Genomic DNA, 22,085 nt, shown 5'->3' with positions numbered 1-22,085 from the left:
ACATGAATGAGGAATGCCATCTAGGACTTAGAACTGGAAAGGCCTTTAAGACTTGTACTTCGATCCTCTCATTTTAAGGTGAGGAAAAAAGCTGCGGGTGAAGACTAGCTCAAAATTAGGTTATAAATTAGGAGCTAAGTCGTACGGGATCTCTTTACTTCCGATGGAAGAAGTTTCAGTTGAGTTTAGCCCTAGCCCAAACTTCTGAGGACAGTTATCTTGGGGGTTAAAAGTCTGATTTGGGTCCAATTCACCTCAAATGGGCAGATATTTGAATAGACTGAGGCTAAAGAAAGACGCAAAGCTTCTCTTTTGCAGGCAGAAGCTAGAGTCCTGTGAAAGCGAAACAAAAAGCATTTTAGTGACGCACAGTAAGTGCACATTTCCTGTCTGGCCACGCTTTCGTGCCTGATTGGACTCCCTCTCCTCCCCACCGAGGTGGGGAACGCACAGGCAATGAGGCCGACTTTAATGCGGAGAGATCTTTTAAAATGGCCGGAGCGGTCATTGCTCCTGAGCCGGTCTATGCCAAAGCAACCCAGAAAACAGCGAATACATGCAGATACACAAAAACCCCGCAGAGCAAAGAGCGCTACAGTTATTTAAAGAAGTTGTGGGTGGCTCTGAAAAGAGCCTTTGGGTGCTGTGTTTCAAAGACCGCCTGTAGTCTAAGCTCTCTCCCCGCGGATGCGGCGAGCCAGCTGGATGTCTTTGGGCATGATGGTCACGCGCTTGGCGTGGATGGCGCACAGGTTGGTGTCCTCAAACAAACCGACCAGGTAGGCTTCGCTGGCCTCCTGCAAGGCCATCACGGCCGAGCTCTGGAAGCGCAGGTCGGTCTTGAAGTCCTGGGCGATCTCGCGCACCAGCCGCTGGAAGGGCAGTTTGCGGATCAGCAGCTCGGTGGACTTCTGGTAGCGGCGGATCTCCCGCAGGGCCACGGTGCCGGGCCGGTAGCGGTGAGGCTTCTTCACGCCGCCGGTAGCCGGCGCGCTCTTGCGGGCGGCCTTCGTAGCGAGCTGTTTGCGGGGCGCCTTGCCGCCGGTAGACTTTCGCGCGGTCTGCTTAGTACGAGCCATTGCAGCGAGACAACAAAAACCTATGCACTATAACAGAAAGGAAAAGAGGATTCTGCGGTATTTATAGACAAAGCTCTCTTCTGATTGGACTAGATCATATTGAAAAGTCCCGCGCTGAGACCGGATTGGTCCATCGTCGAGTTTGAAACTGAAGGCGCCAACAGTTTTTAGATTTTTTTTTTCCTTTTGTTCCTTCCCTGCAAATGGGGCTTTCGGAAATGCCGACAAAATTCCTTTGCCACTATGTCACAGTCTCGTGGAACAGATCTGATTTTAAATGCTATCTGACATTTCCTGCAACTGGACAAAAGAAATACTTCTTTAAAAAAAATATCGAGTTATTTTAGACTTGCTGTAACCAGATTTCTCATTCTTTCTATTTTTCTCCTTTTTAGTTCATTTCAGTTAATCAATCATCCAAACATTTATTACTCACCTATGTTCCAGATGCTGTGAGATAGGAACGCAAAGAAACAATCCCTCTTCTAAGGAGTTTACTAAAGATTATTTTATGGGAGTCTTTAATTTGCATTAGTCGATTTATTCCTGATTTGGTAGCCATAGCTCAGTAGCAGCAAGGGAGCTGAAATCCTTTTAAATGTAACATTTGCTGTAATCTGATAGGGTTTCAGGAGTTTGTGTAGTTCTAAAAAAAATCGCCTAGTCCCTTGGTGAAAAGATGTTTATCTGCAGGAATTTTCCCTTAGAATGGCTGCCATACAGCATTTTCTTTGCAGCAGTTAGGGGTAGTACCCTTGAGAAAGCAGACTTTTATTACGCTATGTGTGTCATCTGGAGTTAGAAGGAGCTGGAGCAGCCTCCCTTTTACCGTTTGTAACCTCGGCACATTGATTCTCTCATAGTAAGCCCTTGGTAAGTGCCATTCATTCATCCCCTCCCACATTATCAAAGGTGGATTCTCAGTCCTGAAGTGTGGCAAGTGTAAAAAGGTGAAGTGAAATCCAGATGCTAAGTAGAGAACTTCATAGGCTACAAGTCAAAGCTTCCACCAAATTTGCTGCATTTAAATGACTTGTGCTTAAGAGAAAGGAAATGGGACAATGAATTAACATCAGGCTAGAGTGAGACAGCCTGGTTGGAATTCAGACTGCTACTCCTTATTTCTTTGATTTGGGCGAGCAGGTTATTTTTACCTCACCTCCAAAATGAATTTTAGCCTCCTTTGGCTCCTTGACTTTTTCCAGTGAAGGGGAGATCAAAGCATTTTTACAACTTAAGAAAGTGGCACAGCTACATCCTTTCAGAGTGGGGGATCTCAAAGGAGCTCTTAGATTTTTATCATTCTTTACTTTTGGATTTAAGTGCCTGTCAGCACAAAACCTTTTATTAGCCTTGCATTTTGTGGGGACTCTCCACCTTCTTAGGCAGCCATCAGGACCTGGATGTTGGAATGGATATCAGCCTCTTGTAGTTGGCCCATTAGCAGCTTAGCCCAAGACTTCAATGGTCAGCTATATCAGAACAATGACTAGGTGTACAGGTGCCCTGGCATCAAGCTTTTATAAGTATTCATTGCCTTTGTGCGGCAGACAGTGCAAACAGTTAATTGGGAACTGCAAATCAGCAGGAGATTTCCTACTCTGCTTTCTGCAAAACAAAAAAAGCAAAAGTCAATACAAAGGAAGAGAAATTAAAACATGGTTTGAGTAGTGAAGCAACATTTATAGCAGTCACAGGAAGAAGAATGTGGGCTCTGCAATTAGTTAAAAAAAATTCAGTAAACTAACCAATAAAAATATAGAATTGCAATCTCCTTGTTTGCATATGTTTTTCTCACTCAGTATGACTACTGTGACTTTTGTAGCATCTCTCCCATATGCCCCCTTGTCTCCTCTGACACTCTATAAAAGAGGCTACTTGCTTTTGGCCTACCCACTCCAGTTGAACCCCTTCTTAGCTGTCGAAGTGATTTTCCTGGAAGCACAGGTCTGACCAAGTTACCATCTGACACTGCCCGCTCCCCTGCAAGTAACTGAGGAAGATTCAACTTGGATATATCAAGAAGAGGTCATGCCAGAATAGCCTAATTTCCTTTTTTTGCACAAGGTAATAGTGGTGGGTAAATCAGAGGAGTATCATATCGTTTTCTTCAAAATTACAAAAGCAGCATTAATAACATCTCATTTCAGTTCTAGGGGTAAAAATGATAAACCATTTTGGAAACCAACTTGGAAAAAGGTCTCTAGTGAAGTACTCCAGGTGTCTGTGGTTAGCTCCATCTTGTTCAACAAATGGGCTATTGGAAGTAATTTGAATTAATTAAATTGGAAATAATCAAAGAGTGAAGGAACTAGAATTAGGAGGATTGTTTCAACAATCCAGCTAGCAGCTTCTGTGGGGGTGCAAGATCCACCAACAACCAGCACCCAGAAAGCTGCCAACACACTGCAAAAGCACAGGTTCTTTTGATCTGCTTAACTAAGGAAAGCTAAGTAAAGGGGTTGTCAAGCTTACTTTAATTCAGCATACAAGTATCATTCACTTAGTTCAGGGAAAAAAACCACCACCCTGAACTTCAGAACACAATACAAACAAATTACAAACATCGACATACAGACCTTGTCTGATTCAAATCCCAGTACATAGTTACCAGAGTTTAACAGAGTCTCAGCATCTGGGTTACAAGCTGGAGGGCTCCTAGCTACAGCTGCCTGGAGTCTCCACCACGAGTGAGAGCCCTAAAGAAATTACAAACACACAGACCCAATACAATTCATAGTTACCAACATCTAGGTTTAGCCCGGGAGCTCAGAACAAGGGCTGGCCCACAATCACACGCGCCACCACTGCTGTGGGTAAGAGCTCCAAAGAAGAGAAGGCCAACCCCTGGTTTTATATCTTTTTCAGTGTCAGGGGTGAGTCACACATTCGACTCACCCATGTGACCTAAAATCACAAAGAGGCGACTTAAACCCACGTAGCCTAAGAGCCTCTGATGTCCCAAACCTATCATTCAAACTCATTTGTAAACTAGCCCCACCTTGGGTCCCACCTTAGTTACCAGTCCACACCCACACAGGTTTTACACCTAATAGGGGTTTGGGCCTAGGGCTTAGCACCTAGTAAGGCTCAATGAAATACACTGAATTACTCAAAGGAAACAAACCAAACTCTTCAAGGGCACTTGTTGAACTAAGTGCTAAGGAGCCCATTTTGCTTACCAACACAGGGATTAAGAAAGGTTTCCTGTGAAAGCTGGGACTTGGAGGAAGCCAGGGAAGCCAGGAGGCAGAGATGAGGGCAGAGAGCATTCCTGGCATGGGGGATAGCCAGTGAAAATATCCATATTTAGGATATAGTGTCTCGCTCAAAGGAACAACAAGGAGACTAATAAACTGAAGAATAGGGTGTTAGAAGACTGGAAAACTAGTGGGGAGGGCAGGTCATGAAGGGTTACGAACATCAAACAAAGGAATTCGTATTTGATCCTGGAGGTGATAGAGAGCCACTGGAATTTACTGAACTGGATGTGGGGGAGTGTGACAAGGTCAGACCTGTTTTAGGCAGATCATTTTGATAGGTGGGTAGAGGATGGACTGAGGTGGGGAAAGATTAACGGCATCCAGACCAACCACCTGGCTGTTGCAGTAGTCCAAGCATGAGGTGATTGAAGGCCCATACCAGGGTGGTGGCAGTGTCAGAGGAGACAAAGGGGTATATATGGGAGAGATGTTACAAAGGTAAAATCAACAGACCTTGGCAACAGATTGGCTATGGGGGATGAGTGTGGAGGATGACATTTAAATTTTGAGCCTGGTTGACTGAGAGGATGGTGGTTCCCTTTAGAATAATATGGAATATGGAAGTTTGGAAGGAGGAGGGGATGCGGGAGGAAAGACAATGAATTCAGTTTTGGACATGCTGAGTTTAAGGTATTAATAAGACATCTAATTTGAGATGTCTAATATGTAGTTGGAAATTCAAGATTGAAAATCATCACAAAAGGGCTTTGGTTCAAAACCCAAATTCTCTGACTCTAAATCCAAAGCTCTAAGCCTTTCTTCAGGGATTACTTGGCTATTTCCAACTGGTTGGAGATATTAGCTTCTCTAGAATTGGGATTGGTGTTTAAGAAGGAAGGGATAAGGAGGAATAGGATAAAGTCCAGGTTTGAATTTGGGAAGGCACTGGATCCAGATATGGTCTTAACTTGCAAAAATCAAACAAATAATACCCCCTTCCCTCAAATAAAACCAACCCCCCAAACCAAAAACCAAACACCTGATTTGAGAGATCAGGCTTAGTTTACTGCCACACTTTGGAAGAAAGTGAGCATGAGACTGAAGACATGAGGTCCTGTTTCAACCTGAATTCTCTATAAATGGGGTATATACAATAAAGGACCAAACCATGGTAAACTGACAACACAAACTTGCAAGAAAATGTTGATACCCTGTCATTTAATGAATCTCTAGTCCAACAGCTGTACTGACTCTAGAACACACACACACACACACACACACACACACACACACACACACACACACACGGAAACACCTCCTTACATTTAGACAATGAGCTATGATATGAAATGAGGAAGGCCTCTCCCACTGGGAGCCCTGGCTCTATGCTCAAGCAGATGAGGTTCAGTCCTGGGGGAGCCCTAAAATAAAGGAAAAAGGGTTTTCTCAAATTCTTGCTGACTATGTTCCTGTCCCAGAGTAAAATGGGAAAATCTCTAAAACAAAGCTTAGGTTTGGTTCATATCTAGGGTTTCCCCTCTAAAAGTAATGGGATTATGTCTAGAAAATGTACCTAATGTACAAAGTAAGGAAAGCTATTTCTTCTACCTCAAAAATGTTTAAAATAAAAAATTTGTGTGTGTACTTTGGTAAATAATTAAAACACATTACTATAATCCACTGCACATTGTAATCTCACTAGAAGATTTATGCTTAAAACATTAACATGAAATACTTTTGAGGACTGATTAACACATGTTTCACTATCTACTCAGACCTATGCTGTCGGTTTATGTCTAAGGAAAGACTCATGGGCCAGGAAGAGACATTGGGGAAAACAATCCCTTAATAATTTCAGGTGCTAAGAATAACATGTAAAACAAGAGAAGTCAGTTCAGTGCAAAGCTTTATTGCTGGCAATGGGAAGAGGAGGAAAAGGAGAGAGAACTCAGACATATATACTAACATAGACTATCATTCATGTAGGGCACTGCTGTGTTGGGGGGCACAGAGCACAGGGAGTTCATTAGGAAGGCCTTGATGGGACAGTGTGCTCTTGCTTGAGGGGGGATTGTGCTCTAAAGTGCCCTTCTGAGGGTAGGGTTCTTATGCTTTTGGATAGCCTTCTTGGAGCTAGTGGAATTGCATATCAGGTGTTAGGACAAAATATTATTTAGGGGGCTTATGAAGGAGAAAAAACAAACTGGTGGTAGACAATATTATTTTAGGAGCTTGCATATTAGGTAGAAAAAATGGACTAGTAGTAGACAAAATATCATTTGGGGGCCATAGCTGCATTAACCTTAGAAAAATGTTATTGTCAGTCTTTTTCCATCAGTATGTTTTATAAGCTTATAACCTCACTTAAGAGGATACTGTCACAGGGCCAATCAGTTCCCAAAGCATGCAAATCCCTTCCAAGGGGAACTGAGAATTTAGGGTTATCTGAAAGTCACCTCCTCCCTTTTAGGTAAGAAGTCAAATTGTCCTTAGTAAAAATTCTTCCACAAGTTCCTCCAGCACATAAGATGACCCATATTTTTCCCCAAAAGCTCTCTTGCTAATGAAGAGAGCTGTCTGGATGGAATTCCATCCAAAATTTCTGCAAAGATCTCTCCAGTTCATAGCATCCCTCCAATAGAGGATTTAATTCACCTGCTAATAGAACAAGCATGCTTCATTCAAAAAGAAAGCAGAGTATATGGCACCCAAACTTGTGAGGGATTCACAAAATGGTATGAAGCTCTTGGGGTTGATGAGAATCAGCCCCTCGGATCCAGAACAAGTCTCCCAGTTGTAAAGACCAATGGTCCAAAGTGGGCGCATGTGTTATAGGTCCAGCATTTCCCTGATGCAGCTTCTTGGATGTAGTATACTCCCCACCCCCTCACCATACCTTGATGACCTACTGACCAGATAGATTTCCAGATGAAGATGGAGGGGGACTTCAGAGAAGCTAAGCACCACTGTACCCTTGCTATATAATCTTGCGGTGATGGAACAAAGTAAACTTCCTTTGTGCAGTGGCTTCATTAAGCCTCAACATTAAGTCTGAACTAAACGAGTGCTAGGGTTACAGCCATGTCTACAATAGGCTACCATCTGAGCTTAAGCAGATTGAACGCAGTCCTAGGGCAGCCTGACTTCAAAGGCAGGGGAACCAGGTAATCCTCAATACGTTAAAACATGAAACACTTTTAGGCACTGGAGAAGGTCATTCCTCCCAGTGAGATGGTACATTTTTGTTTCCTGTGTACAACACTGATAGTCATAAAACCTCTACCAGAAATGAGTTTTTCACCAATACAGTGGACAGTACCAAATGGTTAGGACTGTGTTGTCATACATACTAGACAATAATGAAGAATCCACTCAGGTCTTGGGTAAGATGTGTTTTCTTGGGGCCAACAATACTACCTATACGTAATGTATGTTAACGTGATGAGGTCTGGAGTTGAGGGGTGCTCAAGACCCCAAAGTACCGACACATGAATTTGACTCAAGCCTTCTCAGTCAAGGAAAAAGACAAAGTTTATTAAGATTAGCTATATTGGCCAGGTCCTCAAGAAGTCACACCATAGGCTAGACTCTTAAGGAATCTGAGTGCCTTTTTGGAAGCCAGATGAGATTTATATACAGAAAAGATTGTGGGAGGGATCTACGGTAGTCAAAGTAGTCTGGGGTGACTAGAGGGGTTTAGGGAGGGCCTTGAGGAGGGGTTTAAGGAGGATCTTGATGGGACTGGGGTGACGAGGTCAGACTCCAGGAAATGAGATTAAGGGTGGGAAATAGTTGAGGGGGGCTGATATTGATAGTGTCAAGGGTGGGAAGTAGCTGGACAATAAAGGGCAAGGCTAATGATAATGTAAGGTTATAGCCTTGGGCCAAGGCCAGATCAAGTAGGAAGATTCAAGAGGAGTACAAGGTAGGGGGTTCTTTCAGGGCCTATAGACAAATGGGCCTTTTTGGGTTAGGGAAAGAGGTCTCCGTTTGGGGCCTGGACCCCATCAAATGCACATCAGTTACAGAATTACTGAAATCCAGAATTGGAAGTGACTTCAGAGGAAATATAATCCAACCTGAAACTTATTTGAAAATTTGGTCATCCACTTAGTTCACCAAAGTTGTATATAATAACATGATTGATAGGAACTAGCACATTCAGTTAAATATATTAATGACCCTATTCTACAATGTACCCACTAGCACAATGGATCTCTCATGTGTTATTATCTACAGCTAGTAAGGCATGGGTCCCTATTAGCTAAGCTGATTTACTTGAGGGGAATGTCCATTATGTTAGCAAAGCCATCCTTCTCTTCTCCCCTGTGAAAGACCTAGGGGACTTCCTTAAGCTTACTTACTGGAAAATAGATTATATTGGACCTCTATTGGGACCTCCAGTAATCATTCATCAGGATTGACATGATCTTTGGCTTTGATTTTGTATCTCATTTAATATGCAAATTTCCCCATGTCATCCAATGTGTTGTCACAAACTCCCTTTGCAAACAGACAACTCACAAAAATGTAAAGTTTATTTATAGGTCATAGAAAACGAATAGAGCTTACAGAAAATTATGCCCATCTGTGGGCCTTTCTATCCTTAACCACTTATAGTCATACTGGGTAGGCTCTCAGCAAGTGTTTTCTCTAATGTGGTTCTCCAGTATGTATCTCCTGCTGAAGCTCTTGTGGTTGCTCCTCACTGTTGTTCTCCATGGTTCGTCTGGCCGTCTTCATAGTATAATTCATTGTTCTGCCTACATTTCTCAGTCTATTAAAGTAGATGATTGGGTGGGGATAGGGTAGGACTGCTGCTACTTATTGCCACTCTCTTACTGTCCTCTGAAGCATTATTCCCCCTGGACTTTTCTGGCAGATAGTATTGGCTGTCTTCTACAATTCTCAGTTATTGGCATTTTAGTTATCAGTCAGTCTGAATAGCTATAAAGGATATTGCAGTGTTACCTTCCCTTATTTGAGAACACTTGGCCTGCCTGGCTCTTCTTCCTTTCACCACTGCAGTTCTGCCCGTCTCTGACCTCATGGAAATATATCCCGTGGTCGGGAACCCACCAAGTGGGTCTCCATTCTCAATACTAGGTTAGGTTTCAGTGATTCTAAAGTCTTGTGTCTTCTTTCCCACAACTTTTATTTCTTGCCATCATTAGCCCTGATGTATAGGGATAGTAGAGTCCCTAATTTCCACCCTTAGTTGTCCCTTCAGGCCTGAATTGCTTTGGAATCCTGAATTGATTTCGCTGGGGATGGAATGAGAAGGGAATAGGCAGTTGAAGAAAAGTGATATGGAAGGAGAAAAGACAAGTTGCCACTACATTTTCCCTGCAACAAAAAATGAGTTGTCCTGATATAAGGTGGATTATGTTTATTTTTCTATCAAAACTCCTATTTTAATAAGTTAAAAAAAAAACAACAACCCTGCCCTTTCCTCTCCTTATATTCATTATTATGGACATAAAAATTCTCCCATTCATTCAAGATAAAATCTGTCATCTTTTTGATGGAATTGGACCTATGATTTCCCTATAACAATGCAGACTGGCACTTGCCCAGAAATTCAGTCTTAGAGTATTTTGGGCACTGAGAGGATAGATGACTTTCACGTGATCACACAGCCAGTATATGTTAGCAGCAGGATTTGAAACCAGTCTATCTAAACTCAAGACCCCACTCTATCTTCTATGCTTAATTTCCCTAATTGGTCTTAATTTCCCTATTGGTCTTCCTAAGACCAGTCTCTGCCCTCTACCATCATTTAATATGCCACAGTCAGTCGACAGGTATTTCTTAGATGTTTCCTATGTGCCAGGCTTCCATTCTAATGGAAGACATGATACATAAATGACTAGGTACATAAAAGATATATACAGAATGGAAGGAAAGCAACCTGAAGGGGAAGACACTAGCAGCTGAGGTGACTGGGCAATTCCAGGTCACAAATCCAGGGTGGAATGATGTTCCGGGGTGAGGGGACAGTCATAGATCCTATTACTGAGTGAGGAACAAGTGCCAAAACAAAAAGTGGCTGGGTGGCTTTGACTGATCCTGAAACTGAGTTGGAAGACTGCAAGGAATTACCAGGGCAGTAATCCCAGACCAAAGGGGATCCTGAAGTTTTGTCAACCTAAACCAGTAAGAGCTTTTCAGCTGGCTGGTTGAGTCTGGCTGTAATCTAATGGAACTTCTAACCAGTGAACAACCAAAAGGAATGTTGTGCAGACCCAAACCCAGGTAAAGAACTTGAAGAGCTTGAACCAGGAGGATAATGCTCAGACTTTGCCCTGAATCACACCACTAGGCAAGCATTGAAAGTTTGCTGGTCCTGAGCCTGAGATGGCCTTGAGATCCTGGAATAACACAGTCCTCAAATGCCTGAAGAAGGGCAAAAGGGCCCAACAGGATTAAATGTCAGTTCAGACATTCCCTCCAGAAGTGCCCAGAGCCCAGCCCTAACATAAAATCCAAAATGCAGAACTAGCCTGGAAGAAGGAGCAAACAGAAAAGAAAACTATAAAGAGCTATTTTGGTAACAGAGAAGCTCAAGATAAAACCCAGAAAAAGAGAATACTCCCAAACATCTACAGGCAAAACCGAAATGGAAACACACACACACACACACACACACACACACACACACACACACAAAATGTGTATGCAAACACACATTATATGCTAGTTCAACCAGAGTTCCTTGAAGAAACACGAGTTTCAAAAAGAACTTAAAAATGATTTTTAAAATAAGATGAAAGTGGTAGAAGAAAAAATGGGAAAAGAAGGGAGAGCTATGGAAGAAAGATTTGAGAATTAACAGTTTAGAAGAAGGTGTACAAAAACTTATCTAACAAAATTATCCCCTAAAATTAGAATTGACAGAACAGAAGTTAATGACTCCATGAGACAATAAGAAATTTTAAAATGAAGTCAAAAGACTGAAAAATGTAAAATGTCTTATGACAAAAGCAACTCAAAAACAACAACAAAAACAGATTACAGAGAAAAAAATTGAAGAATCATTAGACTACCTGAGAGCCATAACCAAAAAAAATCTTAAACATCATATTGCAAGAAATCACAAAAGAACACTATGCAGATCTCTTAGAACCAGAAAGCCAAGTGGAAACAGAATCCAATCTTGGAAGAAACCCCCAACTGAAAATTCCCAGGAATAGTTAAAGCCCAAATCCAGAACTTTTAGCTCAAAGAAAAAATTCTGTAAGCAGTCAGAAAGAAAGAATTCAATTAGAGAAGAGCCATAGTCAGGATCACACATGATTTAACAGCTAACATCATAAAGGAACAAAGAGCTTGTAATAAGGTATTCCAGCAGGCAAAAGATATAGGCTTACAACAAAGAATAACTTACCCAGAAAAACTGAGGATAATGAAATAGAGAATTTTCAATCATTTCTGATGAAAAGAAAGACCAGAGCGTCATGAAAACTTTGCAATACAAACACAGGAATCAAGAGAAACATAAAAAATGAGCATGAGCAAGCGATCACAAGAGACTAAAGATCAATTGTTAACATTCAAATAAGGGGAGATGAAATACGTATTACCTCTGAACCTTATCATCATCAAGGGTCATAAAGGGAGTCTAATGGGACAGAGAGTGAGGAAATGGTTCTGTTATGTTTCAATTATAAGGAATGGAAAGGGAGAAGGAAAAGAATGTACTGGGTGGGAGTGGGGAGGAGTGAAAGGCAGTATAGGGGAAAATAATATTATAATTAGGGTGCATAAGCGATATCTTTATAGGCAAAGAGAGAGGTTGGGGGAGTAGTCAACACTTGAATTTACTCTCATTTGAAATGGTCAAATGGAGGAAGAATATGCACACAGAGATGCACACAAATGCATATATACACATGCATAATTGGGTATCACTCAGAAATAGGAGGGAAAGAGAAAATGGGAAAGGGAAGGCAATAAGAGAGAGGGCAGGGATTAATTTTAAGCAAAACAAACTATAATTGAGGCTGTGAATTTCAAAGAAGGGCTAAAAAGAAAAGAAAGAATAAAAGGATATTAATGGGTTTTGAGTCAGAGAAGCAGAAGAGGGGCAGGAGAACAGAAGAAGATTTGACCAAACTTAGAGCACTGGTACTGAACTCATTTCTTCTCATCATCTTCTTTATGAAGACAAGGCAGTAACAAATGGAAGGAAAAGTATAAGAGAATAGGATGGAGGGAAATATGATATTAACAACCATAACTCTGAAATGAATGACATAAAATCACCTATAAAACAGAAAATATCAAGATGGATTAGGAAACAGAATCCAATGTTACAGAAACACACTTGAAACAGAAAGATCCATAGAGAGTTAAAATAAGGCAAGGAAAGCAATCTTGATCTCAGAGAAAGCAAAAGCAAAACTAGACTTAATCAAAAGAGATAAACAAGGAAACTACATTTTACTGAAATGTGTCACAGACAATGAATTACTATCAATACTAAGCATATGTACCCAAAGGCAAAGTTAAGTGAGTTACACGAAGAAACAGAGAGTAAAACTATAATAGTGGGGGACCTCTTGAAAAGAGCTTTTGAAAAGTTAGATATAATATACCTCTGGAGATTATAGGATGAGGATAGAAATGAATATACATTTTACCTATTTCTCAGCTGTGCATGGAAACTTCAAAAACACTAATTATGTATTAGGGCATAAAAATCTCACAAACAAATGCAGTAAATGCAATAAAATAAAATAAAATGCAATCAAATTAAATAAAATGCAATACAAATTATACTCAAAGGGCCACTGATAAAGAGCCATTTCATTTTAATTATGTAGATACAATTAACATTAATTGTAGACTAAAATAATCCTAAAAATGGATGGGGCATAAATCTTACAAACAATAATTTATGTAAATGAGATAATATACCAATATTTTGGGGATGAAGTCAAAGCAGTCTTTGGAGGAAAATTTATGTCTTTAAACGCTTTCATCAATAAAAGAAAGAACTTATCAAATTCGCATACAACTAAAAAAACTTGGAAAAACAACAAATTAAAACCCCCTAGTAAAACACCAAAACAAAATCATGAAAATCAAAAAGATTTCCAAAATTAAAAGGAAAAAAAAAACATTGAATTAGTAAATGAAGCTAGCTTTTTTTAGAAAAAAAATCAAATAGGTAAACTGTTAGCTACTTTGTTTTTTAAAAAAGAAAAACCAAATTGTCAGAAATGAAAGAAAATGTTAATTTGCTACCAATAAAAAGAAATAAAATAACTTATTAAACTCATTATATACCTATATATGGTGTAAGAACCTAACTATATACCAATAAAATTTAGATGAAATGGATAAATATTTACAAAAATATAAAATGCCCAGATTAATAGACAAGAAATAAGATTTAAATAACCCAGTCTTAGAAAAGGAAATTGAACCAGGCATAAATGAATTCCCAAAGAAAAAAACCCAGGACCAAATGGATTTACAAGTAAATCATATCAAACATTTACATAATTAACAAGAACAATTAATTCCAATATTACATAAATTGTTCAAGAAAAATAGGTAAAGAAGGGGTCCTACCAAATTCCTTGTTTGATACAAAAATAGTCTTGATAGCTAAACCAAGAATAGTCAAAAATGAGAAGGAAAACTACAGACCAATATCCCTAATGAATATTGATGTCAAAAAATTTAAATATGACATTAGTGTCCTTACACTACAGCATCATATCAAAAAATTATATACTATGACAAGGTTGGATTTCTACCCAGAATGCAGGACTGGTTCAATATTAGAAAAACTATGAAAACAACGGACCATATTAATAATAAGAACAACAAAAAACATATAATTATAGCAATAAATCACAGAAAACATTTCTGAAAAGATACTGCTTCATTTGAAATTTAACAGAGGCAAACTGAGGCAAATCTCCGAGTAAAACATCATTTATTATGACGGGCATGTTGTTTGTCCTTTGTCCTCGAAGAGGATCATGCCATCGAGAAGGAGATGTTATGACTTGCAAGTGAATTGGATTTCAGTGAGGGGCATTTGACCTAATAATAAAAGATGTGTCAAACGGCCCTACCTCTGGCGAAGACACCCGGAATTAAAGATGCAATACATTTTTACAATGGTAGAATGAAGAACAGAACAGACAGCATGTAATTGGCCAGCACGACAGAGATGAAAGATGGTTGTTGGCTCCATCAAAGAAATCAGACATAGCACCTACATACTACGAGGAGCACCTCTCACTATCTCTAAGGAATGCCTTTGTAAATTTGCAGGTTGTAGCTACTCCTTGAGGTCCCTGACAAAGACAAACTTATTGGGGACTGGGGAATTTCATAAGACCACCTTAATTGGTTAATGATGGAACAAGGCCAGGTTGCCCTAGCTTCTCAGGAATACCCCACAAACCTTGCAAGAGACGATGAGACAACGTTTTATGGGAGTATTGAGAACAGAATTTTTCTTTAAGTATCAGCATTGTATCCTTGGTGTCTAACATCAGAGAGAGGGGAGGTTTGGACTTTAGGACTTAACTTTCTCCTTTGCACTTAAAACATTCTGTCCTAAATCATAATTAGTTCTGCATGTGTCTTAAATAGAAAATTGTCAACTTCTTGAGGGTAGGGAGGATGATCTTTCCTTTTTCCCATACTCTGTGACTAATACAATGCCTTACACATAAACACCTGTTTGTTTAAATAAAATTCCTTTGGGAGTAATTTATACGAAGATGTTAATATTTATTTAGGATGTTATGTGATGACAGGGCCAAGTGCTTTACAAACATCTCATCTGACCCTCGGAATAACCCTGGTAAGTGCTTTTTTATCCCCATTTTACAGTAGAGGAAATTGAGACAGGTCAGCGACTTGCACAAGTTCACAAGACACGGTTAACAAATGTCAGGTCTTGACTCTAGACCTAGCGCCACCTAGCGGTCTCAAACCGAGCCGTTTGGGTCTGAAGTCAAGACTACTCTAGGAATGCAACAGCTGCTCTTAACGAAGTTGTAGGTGGCTCTAAGAAGAGCCTTTGTAAGTTTTGACAGCAGGTCAGTAAATTTAAGCCCTCTCCCCGCGGATGCGGCGAGCCAGCTGGATGTCCTTGGGCATGATGGTCACCCGCTTGGCGTGGATGGCGCACAGGTTGGTGTCCTCAAACAGCCCGACCAGGTAGGCTTCGCTGGCCTCCTGCAAGGCCATCACGGCCGAGCTCTGGAAGCGCAGGTCGGTCTTGAAGTCCTGGGCGATCTCGCGCACCAGCCGCTGGAAAGGCAGTTTCCGAACAAGGAGCTCGGTGGACTTCTGGTAGCGGCGGATCTCCCGCAGCGCCACGGTGCCGGGCCGGTAGCGGTGAGGCTTCTTCACGCCGCCGGTAGCAGGGGCGCTTTTTCGAGCTGCCTTGGTAGCGAGCTGTTTTCTGGGAGCTTTACCTCCGGTGGATTTCCGAGCTGTTTGCTTAGTACGAGCCATGATGAGAGAGAAGAGGGAAAGAAATTGCAGCGTACAAGAAGGCCGATTGCTGCTCCGTATTTATAGACCCAGACCTACTGAGCTGCTACATGATTGGATTAGAAAACTTTCGAAATCCCGCGCTATGATAGGATTGGTCCGTTTTTCATCCCCCTGTTTCCTTGATTTTTAAAGCGCTTAGTTTAAGTAAAACATCCTGCCTGACCCTGTGTAGCTGGGTTTTTGTTTTGATTCTTTGGTTAATTTTTTCCCCTCTAACCATACCTTTTTAATGTGACACATTTTGTACAGTATCATTTTATCTAAAAAGAGGAAAATCTTCCCTTGATATCGAGATTTCCTCCAATTTCTAAATGAAAATTTCAATGATTTACTAGAAACTTGAACTGGGCTTAACCTCCCCCTCCCCCAAGTCCTGGAACTTTAAAGTGTGTGTGTGTGTGTGTGTGTGTGTGTGTGTGTGTGTGTGTGTGTGTGTAGTGTGTTTCCTCTTTTAGGGTTCTGTTTTCAATTCATAATTTCAATTATGGAATGTCTTCAATCTTAAAAAAAAAGTCATTCAATAACATTTATTAAGTACCCAGTATGTGCCAGGCGCAGTGTTAAGCACTTGGGGACATAAAGAAAGGCAGAAGACAATATCTGTTCTAAAAATCACAATCTAATGAGACAGCATGCAAACAACTAGGTGCAAACAATCTATATAGAGGGTGCATTATAGATAACCAACATCTTGAAGGCACTAGAATTAAAAGCTTTTCGGGTGAAAAGCTCTCTGGTAGAAGGTGGGGTTTAAGCTGGAACTTGAAAATAAGGAAGCCAGGAGGGGATGAGGAGGCAGAGAATTAAAGAGTAAAGATCTTGGATTGTTAGAGTTGGAAAGCACATCATGTTCGCAGGAAGACTTGAGAATCAGAAGATTTAGATTTGAATCCTGCAGGCAAACACCTACAAGGGGGTATAAGCATGGGCAAATCTTAAACTATTTGAATCTATTTCCTCATTTGTAAAATAGGAATAATGCTTGTGCTATTTTCTTCACAAGTTTGTTGGGGTGAAAAACAAAGTGCTGTACAAATATGATCTTTTGTTACAAAATCACCTCATGGCTAAAAAAAACTTTCAGGGCAAATATTCCCGGTTAAGCTTATCAGAAATGTCATTTACACTTCTGTTGGATACCTCTAGGAGGACCCTGTTATCTTCAGAAAAAAGCTCAGTTCACTTTTGGATTAGAATTTTTACCTTGTATGAAGTCTAAAGCTGCCTCTTTGCAACTGAAGATCGTAGGGTTCGTAGGTTGCCAGTTGGAAGGGAGATTAGATTAGAGTTCATATAGGGTAGCCTTCTCATTTCATAGATGAGGTCCAGAGAGTTGAACTATAAGTTGCCGCGAGTCAAATATTAAGAGGCAGGGCTAATCCTCTGAACCCAAATCTTGCACTCTCGCTGCTCCTTTGGGCCAAGGAAGAACAAATATGTAAGTCACTTAAACCTCTTAGGGGGTCTCATTTTCCTATGGGTGAGAAACATCCCTTTAAGAATGTGAGCTCCCTAAGGACAAAGGCCACCTTTTTGACTTTCATTGTATCCCCAGCACTTAATGCAGTGCCTGACACATAGTAAAGATTAATAATGCCTTTTGACTTAATGATTAAAAATTGGAGAGATTCTATTACATGGCCATTAAACTCTCTGAGATTTCTTTCACCTCTAAATCTATGATCCCATATTTTTAAGATCCTAAATTTATTCCCTTTTCCACACCACAGCCCTTTAAAAACTTAAAGATACCTATCATACCCACTCCGATCACATCCCTCCCCTTTGCTCCGGAGGCTAAACTGTCCTATTCTCTTCACCAGTATGATTTCTCTCCAATTTACCAATTTCTCTACTTGACATAATACTTTGGTTTCTCAGTCAAATGTTTAGGATAAAATTACATAGTTGTCTATCTGCATCTATGGAGGGAGAGTTTCCATATTGAGTTTCCCCCGGAGAAAAAGAGATAATATTTAGAGCTGGAAGATGCCTTGGAGGATACTGATTAAAAAATAAAATTTGCATGGGTCATATATACATAAACGTATATATGCATATGTGTATATATACACCCATATTTTATATATCTTTTATATATGTGCACAGCTATTGATTTAGAAGCTAGCTTATTTGGGCAAAACTACTAGATTTTGCAGGTATTTTGAAAGCAAGACAAATTCTCTACAGGAAGGTAATCTTATGGTCAGGTTGATACTTGTAGGGGAGTGGTAATCAATAAAGAACTTGTTAGAATAGAATTATATGCTCTAGTTGATTTACTTTTTTCTCAACGAGTCACTCAGAGCTGAAAACTTTTGACAGGGATGGACATGGTTACCTGCCTCCCTCTTTCATCAGTTGGTTGAATTCCACTTTTCGGTTAAATTCATGGGATTATAGATCATAGAAAGGACAAGAGAAATCTAGCCGAACTCTCATTTTTACAGATGAGGTGCAGGGGTACAAAGAAGTCGATGTGACTTGTCCAAGGTCACACAGTTAAGTGATGAAATGGAATTTGAACTCAGGTCGTCTGAGTTCTAAATCCTTTCAATCCCAAAGCTTAAAAATCATTTCTAGTTATCGACATTTAATAAGACAAAACAAGAATGCAAGAGTTATGTTAGAGAACTCTGAAAAGATCCTTTGGAATTCGGTGTGCTAGAATTGCAGGGTACAGGAACCTCATGGCGACTTTGAGTGGCAGCACAGAGTGGATACGGAGCAGAACACCCTGGGGGAATTACTTTGCTCCGGGGCTTGTTGAAATTCTGCCCCTCGCATGTAGCCCGCTCCTGGTGGCGGAATTATTTTTGTTGTCACAGGATGCATTACCAACTAATTTTAAGATTTCAGCCAAGTGTTCAAGGCGTTTTCTAGTGCCCACGCGCCGACTCACGCTGCGTAGCTTCCCTCACAGAGCCCACGGGAAACGAATCTAGCTCTAGGAGATCGGGAGTTAGCTTTGGCACTAGTTTTCTTCCCCTGCTTCCCGCGTCCATATGTACCCAAAGATTTGGAACCAAAAATAAAGTTAAAAAAAGCAAAATAAAAGAATTTAAATAAAAGCAAAATTTAAAAGAGACCATATAAAAAAAATCTAGGATAGTTTCTTGTCGCTGAACAGTTTCACGGCAGACATTCTGATTGGTTGATAAGTCTACATCATTGACCAATAGAAAACAAAACTCAACATTCCCTAATTTGCATACGGTCTTTTAAAAACTTATTTCCCAATTTGAAGTAACCTGGTGCTAGCGAGAGGTTGAGCCTTGAGTCCTTATTTGTGTAAGCGGACATTAACTATCCTGGATTCAGGCGTTCTAGTTTTTTGATTTCATGATTCTTGGTTATGCCTTACCACGCAAAATCATCTCTGCCTCAGGCTTCCGAAAAGACCCTTCCTAATTGGGCAAGTTAGGCAGCACAAACAATCTAATGTCAGACAGTTGGTTTTCTGACCCTGGGCAAGTCAACCCTGTTTGCCTGTTGAGGGTCATTCGAAGTATGTAAGTATTTTTCTATTAGGATTTCTCCCAAGGCAATGCGCACCATGCATTCTTATTAATAACACCGTAAAACTTGAGTGGGTGAGGCGTCCGTCAGCAGCGTTAGCATTAGAAATTCACCGGCAGACCGTACTAGGTAATTAAGTTAATTTTCAGTATTATAGCTCTTTCTAAAGAACACGCAGGTGGCTCTGAAAAGAGCCTTTTGTATATTTAGTTATTACAAAACTGAACGTATTGTTTAAGCCCTCTCTCCGCGTATGCGGCGAGCCAGCTGGATGTCTTTGGGCATGATGGTCACGCGCTTGGCGTGGATGGCGCACAGGTTGGTGTCCTCAAACAGCCCGACCAGGTAGGCTTCGCTGGCCTCCTGCAAGGCCATCACGGCCGAGCTCTGGAAGCGCAGGTCGGTCTTGAAGTCCTGGGCGATCTCGCGCACCAGCCGCTGGAAAGGCAGTTTGCGGATCAGCAGCTCGGTGGACTTCTGGTAGCGGCGGATCTCCCGCAGAGCCACGGTGCCGGGCCGGTAGCGGTGAGGCTTCTTCACACCACCGGTAGCCGGCGCGCTCTTGCGGGCAGCCTTCGTAGCGAGCTGCTTACGGGGCGCCTTACCGCCAGTAGACTTGCGGGCAGTTTGCTTAGTACGAGCCATTCCGAAGACAACAAGATACCTCTCTCAAAAGCGACTGGTGAAGAGCGAGTGCCTGCCGCCTCCTTTTATAGAGGCAGGATTGTGCTGATTGGACTGAGGTCATATTCGGAGACCTGTGCTTCAATCCAATTGGCTCATAGTTCAATCCTCTGTACTCTGCCGATGAGCTCAACAGTTGCACGGGTTAACGGAGCCTCACCTCTCTAGCTTATATTTACAAGCATTTGCATTCCCTTACGCCCTTGTTCTTTCTTTGGAAAATTCTTCCTTTATTTTTACACATGTCTAACCTGTGCTCAAGCTTTCGTATAATTGATTTCCTTTCAATACTATCTTCCCTCTTTAGTTGCATTTAAATTTGTTCTTCTAGGTAATTTTAGGGTAGTTTGCAAACGAAATTTCTTGTTTGAAAGAAAGCTCTCGGCGGTTCCCGATTGGTCAGTTTACCTCTGTTCGTTTCTTTGCCCTACCCCGATTAATGTCATTTCCTATCACCTCTTTTCCATGCTTTCCTCACAAGCCCTCTAAGGCTATGTCTTTTTTCATGAGTTGCGGAAACCTTTTGGTATAGACTTTATTTCATGTGGGGACGCCCCGTGTGAACAATTCTAGTCTTAGAGAGTTGACTGGGATAAGGAGTTGTCTGACTTGCTGACAGTCCTGTAGCCAGAGTATATCTGAGGCAAGACGAATCCCGGTGTTTTAGAATCCACCCCGCCCCCGCCCCCGCCCCCTTCACCACGCTACCTCTCAATTCTTCCTTATCTTTTTTTATTTTTTTTAAAGAAAGAAATAAAGAAAATTCAATTCTTTATCAAAAATTTATTCACATTACTCCAACAATCTCCCATACGCTCCCAACAAGTAAGCATTGATTAGGGCATTGTGCTGGGGATACAAAGATAAAATATGCCCTTAAAATGATTATATTTTACCCAATGATGTCCGTACAAAATGATAGGAGGTGATGGGAGAGAGCACTAGGAAGTAGTGGGAAAAGGAAAGGTCTCCTGAGAAGTGAACCTTAAATGAAACTCAGGATGCGGAAGTGATGAGGGAAACCGTTCTAGCAGGAGGCCAGAGATGGAGTGTCATGTGTGAGGAACAGTTAAGACCATTTTGATTGGAGGGTATGCAGTGCATGCAGTGGGGTAGGGTGTGTAACCAATCTGGTAAGGTTGAAGCCAGTTTCTGAAAGGCTTTAAATGTCAAAGAGAAGTTTGTATTTGCTCCTAGAGACCCAGGTCATACAGGTGATAAAGTTGAAAACCTGGTATTTGGGTAACAGGTGCTCGGATTCTAAATTCAGCGCTTTTTGCAACAAGCAGCTGTAAGGCGTTGAATTAGACTGGGGGAATACAGAGATAAGACAAGGAAAAGTTTAATAGGCCAGAATTAAACACTGGACAGATTAATGTAATTACTAAAAATTTAAACTACTGGTCTCATGAAAGATCACTTGATTAATTCACTGTTTCCATTAGATTTTCCACTTAAGTCACTATTATCGACTGTGATACGCCTTTTATTTCAAGAACAACTTAGGATTCAAGAACAACTCTTAGGATTCTGGAATTTCTGGGTTGACTTTTTTCTTCTTTTTTTTTATTCTTTCATTTAAAAATTCATTCTTTCAATCGAAAGTAGTAGCTGAAGATAGAACCCTCAACTTATATATATATATATATGTATATATATATACACATATGTATATGTATATATACATATGTGTATATATATATATATTGTGAAAAATATTATACTATTTCATATCATTTTTAATTTCAACCAGACCCAGAGCCTGATTTAATGAGTAACTGGATGAAGATCCAGGACCTGGGCTTCTTTGTTCTCTCTAAAAGTTTGCTCAGGTAATAAATGCCCTTACCTCTGTCAACAAGGCCAGATTAGACTGACCTAAGGACATTACCCTAACCCCAAGAGAGATTACCTTGCTTAATATTCTACAGGTATATACTATGTTATGGAATGTAATGAGACACAGAGACGCTGGGCTGTAGTTTCAACTGACTTTTGTCAACATCCTTTACAAGTCTATTCCATTAAGGGAAATCCTCTTCTTATATCATGGTTAAACATACATGAG

General features: G+C 40.7%; 2 protein-coding genes across 2 annotated transcripts in view; both read right to left on the bottom strand.

Moving 5' to 3' along the window:
* Window positions 1–668: 668 nt before the first annotated feature.
* Window positions 669–15,772, bottom strand: LOC118857928 (histone H3-like centromeric protein CSE4). Its single transcript, XM_036768390.1, has 2 exons — window positions 15,368–15,772; window positions 669–1,106 (listed from the first exon to the last, which is right to left on the bottom strand). Exons 1-2 carry the CDS (start codon window positions 15,770–15,772, stop codon window positions 669–671), a joined length of 843 nt encoding a protein of 280 aa, XP_036624285.1.
* Window positions 15,773–19,567: 3,795 nt separating this feature from the next.
* The window catches only part of LOC118857927, a 43,838-nt gene continuing 41,320 nt past the window's right edge, over window positions 19,568–22,085 (bottom strand). The window contains exon 4 of the mRNA XM_036768389.1: window positions 19,568–19,997. Coding sequence (XP_036624284.1) covers window positions 19,568–19,997 — 430 coding nt within the window. The remainder of the gene's footprint in view (window positions 19,998–22,085) is intronic.

Source organism: Trichosurus vulpecula, chromosome 7 (genome assembly GCF_011100635.1).
Source record: "Trichosurus vulpecula isolate mTriVul1 chromosome 7, mTriVul1.pri, whole genome shotgun sequence".
NCBI lineage: Eukaryota > Metazoa > Chordata > Mammalia > Diprotodontia > Phalangeridae > Trichosurus > Trichosurus vulpecula.
This window is presented reverse-complemented; position numbering and strand designations above follow the sequence as displayed.